The following is a 23709-nucleotide window of genomic DNA, read 5'->3' on the forward strand; positions in this document are numbered from 1 at the left end:
CCCCATTATACCGGCATCTGCTATATTACCCAGAATCCCCCATTATACCGGCATCTACAATATTACCCAGAATCCCCCATTATACCGGTATCTACTATATTACCCAGAATCCTCCATTATACCGGCATCTACTATATTACCCAGAATCCCCCATTATACCGGCATCTACAATATTACCCAGAATCCCCCATTATACCGGCATCTACTATATTACCCAGAATCCCCCATTATACCGGCATCTACTATATTACCCAGAATCCTCCATTATACCGGCATCTACTATATTACCCAGAATCCCCCATTATACCGGCATCTACTATATTACCCAGAATCCTCCATTATACCGGCATCTACTATATTACCCAGAATCCTCCATTATACCGGCATCTACTATATTACCCAGAATCCCCCATTATACTGGTATCTACTATATTACCCAGAATCCCCCATTATACTGGCATCTGCAATATTACCCAGAATCCCCCATTATACCGGCATCTGCAATGTTACCCAGAATCCCCCATTATACCGGCATCTGCAATATTACCCAGAATCCTCCATTATACCGGCATCTACTATATTACCCAGAATCCCCCATAATACTGATATAACAGACATCTGCTTACCCCTGTTTGTGTGGACATTGATGTGGGTGGCGTCCCCATGATCACACTGCAGGTAGCGGACGCTGTGAGGGTGCCGCCTCGGGTGCAGGTTGTGTCTGATTTTGGCTTCTGTTTCTTTCAGCTGCTGGAACATTAACGCCAACGCCAGCGTCTGGTGGATAATCCGGGGGCCGGTCGTTCTCTCCATATTTGTAAGTGACACATTGTGACCCTGAGCGCCTCCTATCTGTATACGTATATACAATGGATATAAAAGTCTGCACGCCCCTATAAAATCCCAAGTTTTTGTCGTATACAAATCTCTTACAAAGAAGGAACATTTCTGGACTTTTTCCCCCTTTAATGTCGCCATAATCTGTACAAATCCTGAGGGAAACAAACTGAAATCTTTTTGAGTGGAAAAGAAAAAAAAAGAAGTAAAATAATGCGGTTGCATAAATCTGCACACCCTCCCACTAATACTGTGTTGCAGTTCCCTGTCAGCGTTCAGTCTTTTTGGGTCGGGGTCTATCACTCGGCACATCTAGAATTGGCGATCTTTGCCGGCTCCTCCTTGCAGCCGCTCCACATCTGTCAGATAGCGGGAGCATCTCCTGAGTACAGCGCCCTCTTCAGGTCACCACAGAGTGTTCCTTGGGTTCAGGTCTGGGCTTTCATCTTCTTATATACACAGAGGAATCTCTGAGGATGCTGGTACGGTTGGCAAGGTAGTCAGTCCTTCAGTATCTTCCAAAACGTTTCCCTCCTTGTCAGAGTACCGTGCGCATCAGGGCCTGGGCGCTGGGAGGGTCTGATGAAAGTGTCCCACACCTTTGACAGTGTTCTCTTGCCTTTGTTGGACCTGGTGTGTGTCTCCCTTGTATCTGTTCCTTGGTTGTCCAAGGATCTATGACCTCTGCCGCCAGCGTTGTCAGATGGGAATTTTTGCACTAATTGTTCGACTAGGTCCTTCTGATACTGCAAAACTAGACAAAAAAGCCCATAAGATCGTCCTTATTAATTGTTTAAAAAAATTGACTCAGAAATATGAGACTTACCAGACAAACATGTATACTTAACAAATTGCCAAGGTCGTATAGTTAGGGAGCGGGCTCTGTGGTCCCTAGTTCCACCCTAAGGGGCCCCTACCTTTCTGCTGAGGTTGGCACCCTAATGTAGACGATGTGGCGCCCCCGCTCAATGAGGACTGACCCTGTTGGATCCTATAAGACCCTGTATAAGAATGGAGCCCTAACACCTGTAAATTAACAACTTAATGAAACATTTTACATCATTATTCAATGTTAGGATGATAGTCGGTATACCAAAAAATAATACCAATATTCAAAAAAGGGCGCAATGTCCCCAATATATCCTATAGGGTTATCTAGGATGTCCAAGGTACGTCAAGAGAACCCCACAGAATTAAGTTAGATGGTGTCATAAATAGATATGCAGTAGGCCAATGACGCCCCTATATACTAACGGAGCTCACCATACCAAGGCGTACAAGGTAAACCATAGCCTGGCCTGGTATTAGGGGTTCACAGGGTCAGTATCCACACACGGCGCAATTCATGAGTACACGGGATGGAGGCCTCTCCTACATTACACGGGATGGAGGCCTCTCCTGTATTACAAGGGATGGAGGCCTCTCCTGTATTACAAGGGATGGAGGCCTCTCCTGTATTACAAGGGATGGAGGCCTCCCCTACATTACACGGGATGGAGGCCTCTCCTATATTACACAGGATGGAGGCCTCTCCTCTATTACACGGGATGGAGGCCTCTCCTATATTACACGGGATGGAGGCCTCTCCTCTATTACACGGGATGGAGGCCTCTCCTACATTACACAGGATGGAGGCCTCTCCTACATTACACGGGATGGAGGCCTCTCCTATATTACACGGGATGGAGGCCTCTCCTCTATTACACGGGATGGAGGCCTCTCCTACATTACACAGGATGGAGGCCTCTCCTACATTACACAGGATGGAGGCCTCTCCTGTATTACAAGGGATGGAGGCCTCTCCTATATTACAGGGGACGGAGGCCTCTCCTACATTACACAGGATGGAGGCCTCTCCTACATTACACAGGATGGAGGCCTCTCCTGTATTACAAGGGATGGAGGCCTCTCCTATATTACAGGGGACGGAGGCCTCTCCTACATTACACAGGATGGAGGCCTCTCCTTTATTCCACGGGACGGAGGCCTCTCCTATATTACACGGGACTAAGGCCTCTCCTCTATTACACGGGATGGAGGCCTCTCCTATATTGCACAGGATGGAGGCCTCTCCTACATTACACGGGACGGAGGCCTCTCCTCTATTACACGGGATGGAGGCCTCTCCTATATTGCACAGGATGGAGGCCTCTCCTACATTACACGGGACGGAGGCCTCTCCTATATTACACAGGACGGAGGCCTCTCTTCTATTACACGGGAGGAAGGCCTCTCCTCTATTACACGGGACGAAGGCCTCTCCTCTATTACACGGGATGGAGGCCTATCCTCTATTACACGGGACGGAGGCCTCTCCTACATTACACGGGATGGAGGCCTCTGCTATATTACACGGGATGGAGGCCTCTCCTACATTACACGGGATGGAGGCCTCTCCTACATTACACGGGATGGAGGCCTCTCCTATATTACACGGGATGGAGGCCTCTCCTACATTACACGGGATGGAGGCCTCTCCTACATTACACGGGATGGAGGCCTCTCCTACATTACACAGGATGGAGGCCTCTCCTACATTACACGGGATGGAGGCCTCTACTTTATTACAGGGGATGGAGGCCTCTCCTATATTACACGGGATGGAGGCCTCTCCTTTATTACAGGGGATGGAGGCCTCTCCTATATTACACGGGATGGAGGCCTCTCCTACATTACACAGGATGGAGGCCTCTCCTACATTACACGGGATGGAGGCCTCTCCTACATTACACGGGATGGAGGCCTCTCCTTTATTACAGGGGATGGACGCCTCTCCTATATTACACGGGATGGAGGCCTCTCCTATATTACACGGGATGGAGGCCTCTCCTATATTACACAGGATGGAGGCCTCTCCTACATTACACAGGATGGAGGCCTCTCTTATATTACACAGGATGGAGGCCTCTCCTACATTACACGGGATGGAGGCCTCTCCTATATTACACGGGATGGAGGCCTCTCATACATTACACGGGATGGAGGCCTCTCCTACATTACACAGGATGGAGGCCTCTCCTATATTACACGGGATGGAGGCCTCTCCTACATTACACGGGATGGAGGCCTCTCCTACATTACACAGGATGGAGGCCTCTCCTACATTACACAGGATGGAGGCCTCTCCTACATTACACAGGATGGAGGCCTCTCCTACATTACACAGGATGGAGGCCTCTCCTGTATTACACGGGATGGAGGCCTCTCCTATATTACACGGGATGGAGGCCTCTCCTACATTACACGGGATGGAGGCCTCTCCTACATTACACAGGATGGAGGCCTCTCCTACATTACACAGGATGGAGGCCTCTCCTACATTACACAGGATGGAGGCCTCTCCTACATTACACAGGATGGAGGCCTCTCCTATATTACACGGGATGGAGGCCTCTCCTATATTACATGGGATGGAGGCCTCTCCTACATTACACGGGATGGAGGCCTCTCCTACATTACACAGGATGGAGGCCTCTCCTATATTACACAGGATGGAGGCCTCTCCTACATTACACGGGATGGAGGCCTCTCCTACATTACACAGGATGGAGGCCTCTCCTACATTACACAGGATGGAGGCCTCTCCTACATTACACAGGATGGAGGCCTCTCCTACATTACACAGGATGGAGGCCTCTCATACGATGAGAGTTTGGAAAAGTTGGGATTGTTTATCTTAGAAAAAAGACGCCTCAGAGGAGATCTCATTTACATGTATAAAATTTTCTCCTCGGAAGGGACCTCTGGGGTCGTCGAGTCCAACCCCCGGCTCAAAGCAGGATTCACTAGATCCTCTCAGACAGATGTCTGTCCAGCCTCTGTGTGAAGACGTCCATTGAAGGGGAACTCACCACCTCTCGTGGCCGCCTGTTCCACTCATTGATCTCCTCACTGTCATAGTGTCTCCTAATATCTAATCTGTGTCTCCTCCATTCAGTTTCATCCCATTGCTTCTAGTCTTTCCATCTGCAAACGAGAATAAGGACGATCCCTCTGCAGTGTGACAGCCCTTCAGATATCTGTAGACGGCTATTAAGTCTCCTCTCAGTCTTCTCTTTTGCAGCTAAACATTCCCAGATTCACAAATATCTGTGGGGTCAGTACAAAGGACGGCACAGGACTGATTCCTTCCACAGACCCCACTAAGGACCAGGGGGCTCATTACAGGGGAAGAAAGGCGATTCCAGCAGCTAAACAGGAAAGGATTCTCTACAGTCAGAGCAGAGACTGCGGAATACCGACCACAAGAGGTAGAGATGGCCGACACTATAACAGCTTTATACAGGGGCAGACACTATAACAGCTTTATACAGGAGCCGACACTATAACAGCTTTATACAGGGGCCGACACTATAACAGCTTTATACAGGGGCGACACTATAACAGCTTTATACAGGAGCCGACACTATAACAGCTTTATACAGGAGCCGACACTATAACAGGTTTATACAGGGGCCGACAATATAACAGCTTTATACAGGGGCCGACACTATAACAGCTTTATACAAGGGCCGACACTATAACAGCTTTATACAGGAGCCGACACTATAACAGCTTTATACAAGGGCCGACACTATAACAGCTTTATACAGGAGCCGACACTATAACAGCTTTATACAGGAGCCGACACTATAACGGCTTTATACAGGAGCCGACACTATAACAGCTTTATACAAGGGCCGACACTATAACAGCTTTATACAGGAGCCGACACTATAACGGCTTTATACAGGAGTCGACACTATAACAGCTTTATACAGGAGCCGACACTATAACGGCTTTATACAGGAGCCGACACTATAACGGCTTTATACAGGAGCCGACACTATAACGGCTTTATACAGGAGCCGACACTATAACGGCTTTATACAGGAGCCGACACTATAACGGCTTTATACAGGAGTCGACACTATAACAGCTTTATACAGGAGCCGACACTATAACAGCTTTATACAGGGGCCGACACTATAACAGCTTTATACAGGGGCCGACACTATAACGGCTTTATACAGGAGTCGACACTATAACAGCTTTATACAGGAGCCGACACTATAACGGCTTTATACAGGAGTCGACACTATAACAGCTTTATACAGGAGCCGACACTATAACAGCTTTATACAGGGGCCGACACTATAACAGCTTTATACAGGAGCCGACACTATAACAGCTTTATACAGGAGTCGACACTATAACAGCTTTATACAGGAGCCGACACTATAACGGCTTTATACAGGAGTCGACACTATAACAGCTTTATACAGGAGCCGACACTATAACAGCTTTATACAGGGGCCGACACTATAACAGCTTTATACAGGGGCCGACACTATAACAGCTTTATACAGGAGCCGACACTATAACAGCTTTATACAGGGGCCGACACTATAACAGCTTTATACAGGGGCCGACACTATAACGGCTTTATACAGGAGCCGACACTATAACGGCTTTATACAGGAGCCGATACTATAACAGCTTTATACAGGGGCCGACACTATAACGGCTTTATACAGGAGCCGACACTATAACAGCTTTATACAGGAGCCGACACTATAACAGCTTTATACAGGAGCCGACACTATAACAGCTTTATACAGGAGCCGATACTATAACAGCTTTATACAGGGGCCGACACTATAACAGCTTTATACAGGAGCCGACACTATAACAGCTTTATACAGGAGCCGACACTATAACAGCTTTATACAGGAGCCGACACTATAACAGCTTTATACAGGAGCCGATACTATAACAGCTTTATACAGGAGCCGACACTATAACAGCTTTATACAGGAGCCGATACTATAACAGCTTTATACAGGAGCCGACACTATAACAGCTTTATACAGGAGCCGACACTATAACAGCTTTATACAGGAGCCGACACTATAACAGCTTTATACAGGAGCCGACACTATAACAGCTTTATACAGGAGCCGATACTATAACAGCTTTATACAGGGGCCGACACTATAACAGCTTTATACAGGAGCCGACACTATAACAGCTTTATACAGGAGCCGACACTATAACAGCTTTATACAGGAGCCGACACTATAACAGCTTTATACAGGAGCCGACACTATAACAGCTTTATACAGGAGCCGACACTATAACAGCTTTATACAGGAGCCGATACTATAACAGCTTTATACAGGGGCCGACACTATAACAGCTTTATACAGGAGCCGACACTATAACAGCTTTATACAGGGGCCGACACTATAACGGCTTTATACAGGAGCCGACACTATAACAGCTTTATACAGGAGCCGACACTATAACGGCTTTATACAGGGGCCGACACTATAACAGCTTTATACAGGAGCCGACACTATAACAGCTTTATACAGGAGCCGACACTATAACAGCTTTATACAGGAGCCGATACTATAACAGCTTTATACAGGGGCCGACACTATAACAGCTTTATACAGGAGCCGACACTATAACAGCTTTATACAGGAGCCGACACTATAACAGCTTTATACAGGAGCCGACACTATAACAGCTTTATACAGGAGCCGACACTATAACAGCTTTATACAGGAGCCGACACTATAACAGCTTTATACAGGAGCCGACACTATAACAGCTTTATACAGGAGCCGATACTATAACAGCTTTATACAGGGGCCGACACTATAACAGCTTTATACAGGAGCCGACACTATAACAGCTTTATACAGGAGCCGACACTATAACAGCTTTATACAGGAGCCGACACTATAACAGCTTTATACAGGAGCCGATACTATAACAGCTTTATACAGGAGCCGACACTATAACAGCTTTATACAGGAGCCGACACTATAACAGCTTTATACAGGGGCCGACACTATAACGGCTTTATACAGGAGCCGATACTATAACGGCTTTATACAGGAGCCGACACTATAACTGCTTTATACAGGGGCCGACACTATAACAGCTTTATACAGGAGCCGACACTATAACAGCTTTATACAGGAGCCGACACTATAACAGCTTTATACAGGGGCCGACACTATAACAGCTTTATACAGGAGCCGACACTATAACAGCTTTATACAGGGGCCGACACTATAACAGCTTTATACAGGAGCCGACACTATAACAGCTTTATACAGGGGCCGACACTATAACAGCTTTATACAGGGGCCGACACTATAACAGCTTTATACAGGGGCCGACACTATAACAGCTTTATACAGGGGCCGACACTATAACAGCTTTATACAGGGGCCGACACTATAACAGCTTTATACAGGGGCCGACACTATAACAGCTTTATACAGGGGCCGACACTATAACAGCTTTATACAGGAGCCGACACTATAACAGCTTTATACAGGGGCCGACACTATAACAGCTTTATACAGGAGCCGACGCTATAACAGCTTTATACAGGGGCCGACACTATAACAGCTTTATACAGGAGCCGACACTATAACAGCTTTATACAGGGGCCGACACTATAACAGCTTTATACAGGAGCCGACGCTATAACAGCTTTATACAGGGGCCGACACTATAACAGCTTTATACAGGGGCCGACACTATAACAGCTTTATACAGGAGCCGACACTATAACAGCTTTATACAGGGGCCGACACTATAACAGCTTTATACAGGAGCCGACACTATAACAGCTTTATACAAGGGCCGACACTATAACGGCTTTATACAGGAGCCGACACTATAACAGCTTTATACAGGGGCCGACACTATAACGGCTTTAAACAGGAGCCGACACTATAACAGCTTTATACAGGGGCCGACACTATAACAGCTTTATACAGGGGCCGACACTATAACAGCTTTATACAGGAGCCGACACTATAACAGCTTTATACAGGGGCCGACACTATAACGGCTTTATACAGGGGCCGACACTATAACAGCTTTATACAGGAGCCGACCCTATAACGGCTTTATACAGGAGCCGACACTATAACAGCTTTATACAGGGGCCGACACTATAACGGCTTTAAACAGGAGCCGACACTATAACAGCTTTATACAGGGGCCGACACTATAACGGCTTTAAACAGGAGCCGACACTATAACAGCTTTATACAGGGGCCGACACTATAACAGCTTTATACAGGGGCCGACACTATAACAGCTTTATACAGGAGCCGACACTATAACAGCTTTATACAGGGGCCGACACTATAACGGCTTTAAACAGGAGCCGACACTATAACAGCTTTATACAGGGGCCGACACTATAACAGCTTTATACAGGGGCCGACACTATAACAGCTTTATACAGGAGCCGACACTATAACAGCTTTATACAGGGGCCGACACTATAACAGCTTTATACAGGAGCCGACACTATAACAGCTTTATACAGGGGCCGACACTATAACAGCTTTATACAGGAGCCGACACTATAACAGCTTTATACAGGGGCCGACACTATAACGGCTTTATACAGGAGCCGACACTATAACAGCTTTATACAGGGGCCGACACTATAACAGCTTTATACAGGAGCCGACGCTATAACAGCTTTATACAGGGGCCGACACTATAACAGCTTTATACAGGGGCCGACACTATAACAGCTTTATACAGGAGCCGACACTATAACAGCTTTATACAGGGGCCGACACTATAACAGCTTTATACAGGAGCCGACGCTATAACAGCTTTATACAGGGGCCGACACTATAACAGCTTTATACAGGAGCCGACACTATAACAGCTTTATACAGGGGCCGACACTATAACAGCTTTATACAGGAGCCGACGCTATAACAGCTTTATACAGGGGCCGACACTATAACAGCTTTATACAGGGGCCGACACTATAACAGCTTTATACAGGAGCCGACACTATAACAGCTTTATACAGGGGCCGACACTATAACAGCTTTATACAGGAGCCGACACTATAACAGCTTTATACAGGAGCCGACACTATAACAGCTTTATACAAGGGCCGACACTATAACGGCTTTATACAGGAGCCGACACTATAACAGCTTTATACAGGGGCCGACACTATAACGGCTTTAAACAGGAGCCGACACTATAACAGCTTTATACAGGGGCCGACACTATAACAGCTTTATACAGGGGCCGACACTATAACAGCTTTATACAGGAGCCGACACTATAACAGCTTTATACAGGGGCCGACACTATAACGGCTTTATACAGGGGCCGACACTATAACAGCTTTATACAGGAGCCGACCCTATAACGGCTTTATACAGGAGCCGACACTATAACAGCTTTATACAGGGGCCGACACTATAACGGCTTTAAACAGGAGCCGACACTATAACAGCTTTATACAGGGGCCGACACTATAACGGCTTTAAACAGGAGCCGACACTATAACAGCTTTATACAGGGGCCGACACTATAACAGCTTTATACAGGGGCCGACACTATAACAGCTTTATACAGGAGCCGACACTATAACAGCTTTATACAGGGGCCGACACTATAACGGCTTTAAACAGGAGCCGACACTATAACAGCTTTATACAGGGGCCGACACTATAACAGCTTTATACAGGAGCCGACACTATAACAGCTTTATACAGGGGCCGACACTATAACAGCTTTATACAGGAGCCGACGCTATAACAGCTTTATACAGGGGCCGACACTATAACAGCTTTATACAGGGGCCGACACTATAACAGCTTTATACAGGAGCCGACACTATAACAGCTTTATACAAGGGCCGACACTATAACGGCTTTATACAGGAGCCGACACTATAACAGCTTTATACAGGAGCCGACACTATAACAGCTTTATACAGGGGCCGACACTATAACGGCTTTAAACAGGAGCCGACACTATAACAGCTTTATACAGGGGCCGACACTATAACAGCTTTATACAGGGGCCGACACTATAACAGCTTTATACAGGGGCCGACACTATAACGGCTTTATACAGGAGCCGACACTATAACAGCTTTATACAGGAGCCGACACTATAACAGCTTTATACAGGGGCCGACACTATAACAGCTTTATACAGGAGCCGACACTATAACAGCTTTATACAGGGGCCGACACTATAACAGCTTTATACAGGGGCCGACACTATAACAGCTTTATACAGGAGCCGACACTATAACAGCTTTATACAGGGGCCGACACTATAACAGCTTTATACAGGAGCCGACACTATAACAGCTTTATACAGGGGCCGACACTATAACAGCTTTATACAGGGGCCGACACTATAACAGCTTTATACAGGAGCCGACACTATAACAGCTTTATACAGGAGCCGACACTATAACAGCTTTATACAGGGGCCGACACTATAACAGCTTTATACAGGGGCCGACACTATAACAGCTTTATACAGGAGCCGACACTATAACAGCTTTATACAGGGGCCGACACTATAACAGCTTTATACAGGAGCCGACACTATAACAGCTTTATACAGGGGCCGACACTATAACGGCTTTATACAGGGGCCGACACTATAACAGCTTTATACAGGGGCCGACACTATAACAGCTTTATACAGGAGCCGACACTATAACAGCTTTATACAGGGGCCGACACTATAACGGCTTTATACAGGGGCCGACACTATAACAGCTTTATACAGGGGCCGACACTATAACAGCTTTATACAGGGGCCGACACTATAACGGCTTTATACAGGGGCCGACACTATAACGGCTTTATACAGGAGCCGACACTATAACAGCTTTATACAGGAGCCGACACTATAACGGCTTTATACAGGAGCCGACACTATAACAGCTTTATACAGGGGCCGACAATATAACGGCTTTATACAGGGGCCGACACTATAACAGCTTTATACAGGGGCCGACACTATAACAGCTTTATACAGGGGCCGACACTATAACGGCTTTATACAGGGGCCGACACTATAACAGCTTTATACAGGGGCCGACACTATAACAGCTTTATACAGGGGCTGACACTATAACAGCTTTATACAGGAGCCGACACTATAACAGCTTTATACAGGAGCCGACACTATAACAGCTTTATACAGGAGCCGACACTATAACAGCTTTATACAGGAGCCAACACTATAACAGCTTTATACAGGAGCCGACACTATAACAGCTTTATACAAGGGCCGACACTATAACAGCTTTATACAGGAGCCAACACTATAACAGCTTTATACAGGAGCCGACACTATAACAGCTTTATACAAGGGCCGACACTATAACGGCTTTATACAGGAGCCGACACTATAACAGCTTTATACAGGAGCCGACACTATAACAGCTTTATACAGGTGCCGACACTATAACAGCTTTATACAGGGCCGACACTATAACAGCTTTATACAGGGGCCGACACTATAACGGCTTTATACAGGAGCCGACACTATAACGGCTTTATACAGGAGCCGACACTATAACACCTTTATACAGGAGCCGACACTATAACAGCTTTATACAGGGGCCGACACTATAACAGCTTTATACAGGTGCCGACACTATAACAGCTTTATACAGGGACCGACAGTATAACGGCTTTATACAGGAGCCGACACTATAACAGCTTTATACAGGGACCGACAGTATAACGGCTTTATACAGGGGCCGACACTATAACAGCTTTATACAGGAGCCGACACTATAACAGCTTTATACAGGGACCGACAGTATAACGGCTTATACAGGGGCCGACACTATAACAGCTTTATACAGGGGCCGACACTATAACAGCTTTATACAGGGGCCGACACTATAACAGCTTTATACAGGGGCCGACACTATAACAGCTTTATACAGGAGCCGACACTATAACAGCTTTATACAGGAGCCGACACTATAACAGATTTATACAGGTGCCGACACTATAACAGCTTTATACAGGGGCCGACACTATAACAGCTTTATACAGGGGCCGACACTATAACAGCTGTATACAGGGGCCGACACTATAACAGCTTTATACAGGAGCCGACACTATAACAGCTTTATACAGGAGCCGACACTATAACAGCTTTATACAGGGGCCGACACTATAACAGCTTTATACAGGGGCCGACACTATAACAGCTTTATACAGGGGCCGACACTATAACAGCTTTATACAGGAGCCGACACTATAACAGCTTTATACAGGAGCCGACACTATAACAGCTTTATACAGGGGCCGACACTATAACGGCTTTATACAGGGGCCGACACTATAACAGCTTTATACAGGGGCCGACACTATAACGGCTTTATACAGGAGCCGACACTATAACAGCTTTATACAGGAGCCGACACTATAACAGCTTTATACAGGGGCCGACCCTATAACAGATTTATACAGGAGCCGACACTATAACAGCTTTATACAGGAGCCGACACTATAACAGCTTTATACAGGTGCCGACACTATAACAGCTTTATACAGGAGCCGACACTATAACAGCTTTATACAGGGGCCGACACTATAACAGCTTTATACAGGGGCCGACACTATAACAGCTTTATACAGGAGCCGACACTATAACGGCTTTATACAGGAGCCGACACTATAACAGCTTTATACAGGTGCCGACACTATAACAGCTTTATACAGGAGCCGACACTATAACAGCTTTATACAGGGGCCGACACTATAACGGCTTTATACAGGAGCCGACACTATAACGGTTTTATACAGGAGCCGACACTATAACAGCTTTATACAGGAGCCGACACTATAACAGCTTTATACAGGGGCCGACACTATAACAGCTTTATACAGGGGCCGACACTATAACAGCTTTATACAGGAGCCGACACTATAACGGCTTTATACAGGAGCCGACACTATAACGGTTTTATACAGGAGCCGACACTATAACAGCTTTATACAGGAGCCGACACTATAACAGCTTTATACAGGGGCCGACACTATAACAGCTTTATACAGGGGCCGACACTATAACAGCTGTATACAGGGGCCGACACTATAACAGCTTTATACAGGAGCCGACACTATAACAGCTTTATACAGGAGCCGACACTATAACAGCTTTATACAGGGGCCGACACTATAACAGCTTTATACAGGGGCCGACACTATAACAGCTTTATACAGGGGCCGACACTATAACAGCTTTATACAGGAGCCGACACTATAACAGCTTTATACAGGAGCCGACACTATAACAGCTTTATACAGGGGCCGACACTATAACGGCTTTATACAGGGGCCGACACTATAACAGCTTTATACAGGGGCCGACACTATAACGGCTTTATACAGGAGCCGACACTATAACAGCTTTATACAGGAGCCGACACTATAACAGCTTTATACAGGGGCCGACCCTATAACAGATTTATACAGGAGCCGACACTATAACGGCTTTATACAGGAGCCGACACTATAACGGCTTTGTACAGGGGCCGACACTATAATAGCTTTATACAGGAGCCGACACTATAACAGCTTTATACAGGGGCCGACACTATAACAGATTTATACAGGGACCGACACTATAACAGCTTTATACAGGGGCCGACACTATAACAGCTTTATACAGGAGCCGACACTATAACGGCTTTATACAGGAGCCGACACTATAACTGCTTTATACCGGAGCCGACACTATAACAGCTTTATACAGGAGCCGACACTATAACAGCTTTATACAGGAGCCGACGCTATAACGGCTTTATACAGGAGCCGACACTATAACAGCTTTATACAGGGGCCGACACTATAACAGCTTTATACAGGGGCCGACACTATAACAGCTTTATACAGGGGCCGACACTATAACAGCTTTATACAAGGGCCGACACTATAACAGCTTTATACAGGAGCCGACACTATAACAGCTGTATACAGGAGCCGACACTATAACAGCTTTATACAAGGGCCGACACTATAACAGCTTTATACAGAAGCCGACACTATAACAGCTTTATACAGGGGCCAACACTATAACGGCTTTATACAGTAGCCGACACTATAACAGCTTTATACAGGGGCCGACACTATAACAGCTTTATACAGGAGCCGACACTATAACAGCTTTATACAGGGGCCGACACTATAACAGCTTTATACAGGAGCTGACACTATAACGGCTTTATACAGGGGCCGACACTATAACGGCTGTATACAGGGGCCGACACTATAACAGCTTTATACAGGAGCCGACACTATAACAGCTTTATACAGGGGCCGACACTATAACAGCTTTATACAGGAGCCGACACTATAACGGCTTTATACAGGAGCCGACACTATAACAGCTTTATACAGGAGCCGACACTATAACGGCTTTATACAGGAGCCGACACTATAACAGCTTTATACAGGAGCCGACACTATAACGGCTTTATACAGGGGCCGACACTATAACGGCTTTATACAGGAGCCGACACTATAACGGCTTTATACAGGAGCCGACACTATAACAGCTTTATACAGGGGCCGACACTATAACAGCTTTATACAGGAGCCGACACTATAACAGCTTTATACAGGAGCCGACACTATAACGGCTTTATACAGGGGCCGACACTATAACGGCTTTATACAGGAGCCGACACTATAACAGCTTTATACAGGGGCCGACACTATAACGGCTTTATACAGGGGCCGACACTATAACGGCTTTATACAGGAGCCGACACTATAACGGCTTTATACAGGGGCCGACACTATAACAGCTTTATACAGGGGCCGACACTATAACGGCTTTATACAGGAGCCGACACTATAACGGCTTTATACAGGAGCCGACACTATAACAGCTTTATACAGGAGCCGACACTATAACAGCTTTATACAGGGGCCGACACTATAACGGCTTTATACAGGGGCCGACACTATAACGGCTGTATACAGGGGCCGACACTATAACAGCTTTATACAGGGGCCGACACTATAACAGCTTTATACAGGAGCCGACACTATAACAGCTTTATACAGGAGCCGACACTATAACAGCTTTATACAGGAGCCGACACTATAACGGCTTTATACAGGGGCCGACACTATAACGGCTGTATACAGGGGCCGACACTATAACAGCTTTATACAGGGGCCGACACTATAACAGCTTTATACAGGAGCCGACACTATAACAGCTTTATACAGGAGCCGACACTATAACGGCTTTATACAGGGGCCGACACTATAACAGCTTTATACAGGAGCCAACACTATAACAGCTTTATACAGGGGCCGACACTATAACAGCTTTATACAGGAGCCGACACTATAACAGCTTTATACAGGAGCCGACACTATAACAGCTGTATACAGGAGCCGACACTATAACAGCTTTATACAGGGGCCGACACTATAACAGCTTTATACAGGAGCCGACACTATAACAGCTTTATACAGGAGCCGACGCTATAACAGCTTTATACAAGGGCCGACACTATAACAGCTTTATACAGGGGCCGACACTATAACAGCTTTATACAGGAGCCGACACTATAACAGCTTTATACAGGAGCCGACACTATAACAGCTTTATACAGGAGCCGACGCTATAACAGCTTTATACAGGAGCCGACACTATAACAGCTTTATACAGGGGCCGACACTATAACAGCTTTATACAGGTGCCGACACTATAACAGCTTTATACAGGGGCCGACACTATAACAGCTTTATACAGGAGCCAACACTATAACAGCTTTATACAGGAGCCGACACTATAACAGCTTTATACAGGAGCCGACACTATAACAGCTTTATACAGGGGCCGACACTATAACAGCTTTATACAGGGGCCGACACTATAACAGCTTTATACAGGAGCCGACACTATAACAGCTTTATACAGGGGCCGACACTATAACAGCTTTATACAGGAGCCGACGCTATAACAGCTTTATACAGGAGCCGACACTATAACAGCTTTATACAGGGGCCGACACTATAACAGCTTTATACAGGTGCCGACACTATAACAGCTTTATACAGGGGCCGACACTATAACAGCTTTATACAGGAGCCGACGCTATAACAGCTTTATACAGGAGCCGACACTATAACAGCTTTATACAGGAGCCGACGCTATAACAGCTTTATACAGGAGCCGACACTATAACAGCTTTATACAGGGGCCGACACTATAACAGCTTTATACAGGAGCCGACGCTATAACAGCTTTATACAGGAGCCGACACTATAACAGCTTTATACAGGAGCCGACGCTATAACAGCTTTATACAGGAGCCGACACTATAACAGCTTTATACAGGGGCCGACACTATAACAGCTTTATACAGGAGCCGACACTATAACAGCTTTATACAGGGGCCGACACTATAACAGCTTTATACAGGAGCTGACACTATAACGGCTTTATACAGGGGCCGACACTATAACGGCTGTATACAGGGGCCGACACTATAACAGCTTTATACAGGAGCCGACACTATAACAGCTTTATACAGGGGCCGACACTATAACAGCTTTATACAGGAGCCGACACTATAACGGCTTTATACAGGAGCCGACACTATAACAGCTTTATACAGGAGCCGACACTATAACGGCTTTATACAGGAGCCGACACTATAACAGCTTTATACAGGAGCCGACACTATAACGGCTTTATACAGGGGCCGACACTATAACGGCTTTATACAGGAGCCGACACTATAACGGCTTTATACAGGAGCCGACACTATAACAGCTTTATACAGGGGCCGACACTATAACGGCTTTATACAGGAGCCGACACTATAACAGCTTTATACAGGAGCCGACACTATAACGGCTTTATACAGGGGCCGACACTATAACGGCTTTATACAGGAGCCGACACTATAACAGCTTTATACAGGGGCCGACACTATAACGGCTTTATACAGGGGCCGACACTATAACGGCTTTATACAGGAGCCGACACTATAACGGCTTTATACAGGGGCCGACACTATAACAGCTTTATACAGGGGCCGACACTATAACGGCTTTATACAGGAGCCGACACTATAACGGCTTTATACAGGAGCCGACACTATAACAGCTTTATACAGGAGCCGACACTATAACAGCTTTATACAGGGGCCGACACTATAACAGCTTTATACAGGAGCCGACACTATAACGGCTTTATACAGGGGCCGACACTATAACGGCTGTATACAGGGGCCGACACTATAACAGCTTTATACAGGGGCCGACACTATAACAGCTTTATACAGGAGCCGACACTATAACAGCTTTATACAGGAGCCGACACTATAACGGCTTTATACAGGGGCCGACACTATAACAGCTTTATACAGGAGCCAACACTATAACAGCTTTATACAGGGGCCGACACTATAACAGCTTTATACAGGAGCCGACACTATAACAGCTTTATACAGGAGCCGACACTATAACAGCTGTATACAGGAGCCGACACTATAACAGCTTTATACAGGGGCCGACACTATAACAGCTTTATACAGGAGCCGACACTATAACAGCTTTATACAGGAGCCGACGCTATAACAGCTTTATACAAGGGCCGACACTATAACAGCTTTATACAGGGGCCGACACTATAACAGCTTTATACAGGAGCCGACACTATAACAGCTTTATACAGGAGCCGACACTATAACAGCTTTATACAGGAGCCGACGCTATAACAGCTTTATACAGGAGCCGACACTATAACAGCTTTATACAGGGGCCGACACTATAACAGCTTTATACAGGTGCCGACACTATAACAGCTTTATACAGGGGCCGACACTATAACAGCTTTATACAGGAGCCAACACTATAACAGCTTTATACAGGAGCCGACACTATAACAGCTTTATACAGGAGCCGACACTATAACAGCTTTATACAGGGGCCGACACTATAACAGCTTTATACAGGGGCCGACACTATAACAGCTTTATACAGGAGCCGACACTATAACAGCTTTATACAGGGGCCGACACTATAACAGCTTTATACAGGAGCCGACGCTATAACAGCTTTATACAGGAGCCGACACTATAACAGCTTTATACAGGGGCCGACACTATAACAGCTTTATACAGGTGCCGACACTATAACAGCTTTATACAGGGGCCGACACTATAACAGCTTTATACAGGAGCCGACGCTATAACAGCTTTATACAGGAGCCGACACTATAACAGCTTTATACAGGAGCCGACGCTATAACAGCTTTATACAGGAGCCGACACTATAACAGCTTTATACAGGGGCCGACACTATAACAGCTTTATACAGGAGCCGACGCTATAACAGCTTTATACAGGAGCCGACACTATAACAGCTTTATACAGGAGCCGACGCTATAACAGCTTTATACAGGAGCCGACACTATAACAGCTTTATACAGGGGCCGACACTATAACAGCTTTATACAGGTGCCGACACTATAACAGCTTTATACAGGGGCCGACACTATAACAGCTTTATACAGGAGCCGACACTATAACAGCTTTATACAGAGGCCGACACTATAACGGCTTTATACAGGAGCCGAGACTATAACAGCTTTATACAGGGGCCGACACTATAACAGCTTTATGCAGGAGCCGACACTATAACAGCTTTATACAGGGGCCGACACTATAACAGCTTTATACAGGGGCCGACACTATAACAGCTTTATGCAGGAGCCGACACTATAACAGCTTTATACAGGGGCCGACACTATAACAGCTTTATACAGGAGCCGACGCTATAACAGCTTTATACAGGAGCCGACACTATAACAGCTTTATACAGGGGCCGACACTATAACAGCTTTATACAGGTGCCGACACTATAACGGCTTTATACAGGAGCCGAGACTATAACAGCTTTATACAGGAGCCGACACTATAACAGCTTTATACAGGGGCCGACACTATAACAGCTTTATACAGGGGCCGACACTATAACAGCTTTATACAGGGGCCGACACTATAACGGCTTTATACAGGGGCCGACACTATAACAGCTTTATACAGAGGCCGACACTATAACGGCTTTATACAGGAGCCGAGACTATAACAGCTTTATACAGGAGCCGACACTATAACAGCTTTATGCAGGAGCCGACACTATAACAGCTTTATACAGGAGCCGACACTATAACAGCTTTATACAGGAGCCGACACTATAACAGCTTTATACAGGAGCCGACACTATAACGGCTTTATACAGGAGCCGACACTATAACAGCTTTATACAGGAGCCGACACTATAACAGCTTTATACAGGGGCCGACACTATAACAGCTTTATACAGGAGCCGACGCTATAACAGCTTTATACAGGAGCCGACGCTATAACAGCTTTATACAGGAGCCGACACTATAACAGCTTTATACAGGAGCCGACGCTATAACAGCTTTATACAGGAGCCGACGCTATAACAGCTTTATACAGGAGCCGACACTATAACAGCTTTATACAGGGGCCGACACTATAACAGCTTTATACAGGTGCCGACACTATAACAGCTTTATACAGGGGCCGACGCTATAACAGCTTTATACAGGGGCCGACACTATAACAGCTTTATACAGGAGCCGACGCTATAACAGCTTTATACAGGAGCCGACGCTATAACAGCTTTATACAGGAGCCGACACTATAACAGCTTTATACAGGGGCCGACACTATAACAGCTTTATACAGGTGCCGACACTATAACAGCTTTATACAGGGGCCGACACTATAACAGCTTTATACAGGGGCCGACACTATAACAGCTTTATACAGGGGCCGACACTATAACAGCTTTATACAGGAGCCGACACTATAACAGCTTTATACAGGAGCCGACACTATAACAGCTTTATACAGGAGCCGACACTATAACGGCTTTATACAGGAGCCGACACTATAACAGCTTTATACAGGAGCCGACACTATAACAGCTTTATACAGGGGCCGACACTATAACGGCTTTATACAGGAGCCGACACTATAACAGCTTTATACAGGATCCGACACTATAACAGCTTTATACAGGGGCCGACACTATAACAGCTTTATACAGGAGCCGACACTATAACAGCTTTATACAGGAGCCGACACTATAACGGCTTTATACAGGTGCCGACACTATAACAGCTTTATACAGGGGCCGACACTATAACAGCTTTATACAGGAGCCAACACTATAACAGCTTTATACAGGAGCCGACACTATAACAGCTTTATACAGGAGCCGACACTATAACGGCTTTATACAGGAGCCGACACTATAACGGCTTTATACAGGTGCCGACACTATAACAGCTTTATACAGGGGCCGACACTATAACAGCTTTATACAGGGGCCGACACTATAACAGCTTTATACAGGGGCCGACACTATAACAGCTTTATACAGGAGCCGACACTATAACAGCTTTATACAGGGGCCGACACTATAACAGCTTTATACAGGACCGACACTATAACAACTTTATACAGGGGCCGACACTATAACGGCTTTATACAGGGGCCGACACTATAACAGCTTTATACAGGAGCCAACACTATAACAGCTTTATACAGGGGCCGACACTATAACAGCTTTATACAGGAGCCGACACTATAACAGCTTTATACAGGAGCCGACACTATAACAGCTGTATACAGGAACCGACACTATAACAGCTTTATACAGGGGCCGACACTATAACAGCTTTATACAGGAGCCGACACTATAACAGCTTTATACAGGAGCCGACACTATAACAGCTGTATACAGGAGCCGACACTATAACAGCTTTATACAGGGGCCGACACTATAACAGCTTTATACAGGAGCCGACACTATAACAGCTTTATACAGGAGCCGACACTATAACAGCTTTATACAGGAGCCGACACTATAACAGCTTTATACAGGAGCCGACACTATAACAGCTTTATACAGGGGCCGACACTATAACAGCTTTATACAGGAGCCGACGCTATAACAGCTTTATACAGGAGCCGACACTATAACAACTTTATACAGGGGCCGACACTATAACAGCTTTATACAGGTGCCGACACTATAACAGCTTTATACAGGGGCCGACACTATAACAGCTTTATACAGGAGCCGACGCTATAACAGCTTTATACAGGGGCCAACACTATAACAGCTTTATACAGGTGCCGACACTATAACAGCTTTATACAGGAGCCGACACTATAACAGCTTTATACAGGAGCCGACGCTATAACAGCTTTATACAGGAGCCGACACTATAACAGCTTTATACAGGAGCCTACGCTATAACAGCTTTATACAGGAGCCGACGCTATAACAGCTTTATACAGGTGCCGACACTATAACAGCTTTATACAGGTGCCGACACTATAACAGCTTTATACAGGTGCCGACACTATAACAGCTTTATACAGGAGCCGACACTATAACAGCTTTATACAGGAGCCGACGCTATAACAGCTTTATACAGGAGCCGACACTATAACAGCTTTATACAGGAGCCTACGCTATAACAGCTTTATACAGGAGCCGACGCTATAACAGCTTTATACAGGAGCCGACACTATAACAGCTTTATACAGGGGCCGACACTATAACAGCTTTATACAGGTGCCGACACTATAACAGCTTTATACAGGGGCCGACACTATAACAGCTTTATACAGGAGCCAACACTATAACAGCTTTATACAGGAGCCGACACTATAACAGCTTTATGCAGGAGCCGACACTATAACAGCTTTATACAGGGGCCGACACTATAACAGCTTTATACAGGAGCCGACGCTATAACAGCTTTATACAGGAGCCGACACTATAACAGCTTTATACAGGGGCCGACACTATAACAGCTTTATACAGGTGCCGACACTATAACAGCTTTATACAGGGGCCGACACTATAACAGCTTTATACAGGGGCCGACACTATAACAGCTTTATACAGGTGCCGACACTATAACAGCTTTATACAGGAGCCGACACTATAACAGCTTTATACAGGAGCCGACACTATAACAGCTTTATACAGGAGCCAACACTATAACAGCTGTATACAGGAGCCGACACTATAACAGCTTTATACAGGAGCCGACACTATAACGGCTTTATACAGGAGCCGACACTATAACAGCTTTATACAGGAGCCGACACTATAACAGCTTTATACAGGGGCCGACACTATAACGGCTTTATACAGGAGCCGACACTATAACAGCTTTATACAGGAGCCGACACTATAACAGCTTTATACAGGGGCCGACACTATAACAGCTTTATACAGGAGCCGACACTATAACAGCTTTATACAGGAGCCGACACTATAACGGCTTTATACAGGTGCCGACACTATAACAGCTTTATACAGGGGCCGACACTATAACAGCTTTATACAGGAGCCAACACTATAACAGCTTTATACAGGAGCCGACACTATAACAGCTTTATACAGGGGCCGACACTATAACAGCTTTATACAGGACCGACACTATAACAACTTTATACAGGGGCCGACACTATAACAGCTTTATACAGGAGCCGACACTATAACGGCTTTATACACTAGCCGACACTATAACGGCTTTATACAGGTGCCGACACTATAACAGCTTTATACAGGGGCCGACACTATAACAGCTTTATACAGGGGCCGACACTATAACAGCTTTATACAGGAGCCGACACTATAACAGCTTTATACAGGGGCCGACACTATAACAGCTTTATACAGGACCGACACTATAACAACTTTATACAGGGGCCGACACTATAACGGCTTTATACAGGGGCCGACACTATAACAGCTTTATACAGGAGCCAACACTATAACAGCTTTATACAGGGGCCGACACTATAACAGCTTTATACAGGAGCCGACACTATAACAGCTTTATACAGGAGCCGACACTATAACAGCTGTATACAGGAACCGACACTATAACAGCTTTATACAGGGGCCGACACTATAACAGCTTTATACAGGAGCCGACACTATAACAGCTTTATACAGG

The 23709-nt window shown here is 45.8% G+C and overlaps 1 protein-coding gene across 1 annotated transcript in view; it reads left to right on the top strand.

Annotated features, from left to right (window-relative positions):
• The window catches only part of SCTR (secretin receptor), a 333777-nt gene that overhangs the window by 239074 nt on the left and 70994 nt on the right, over positions 1-23709 (top strand). Inside the window, 1 exon segment of the mRNA XM_073646134.1 lies at positions 748-817. Within this exon segment, the coding sequence (XP_073502235.1) occupies positions 748-817 (70 nt within the window).

Source organism: Phyllobates terribilis, unplaced genomic scaffold (genome assembly GCF_046119375.1).
Source record: "Phyllobates terribilis strain yellow unplaced genomic scaffold, ASM4611937v1 Scaffold_9__5_contigs__length_417890890, whole genome shotgun sequence".
In the NCBI taxonomy this organism is placed as follows: domain Eukaryota; kingdom Metazoa; phylum Chordata; class Amphibia; order Anura; family Dendrobatidae; genus Phyllobates; species Phyllobates terribilis.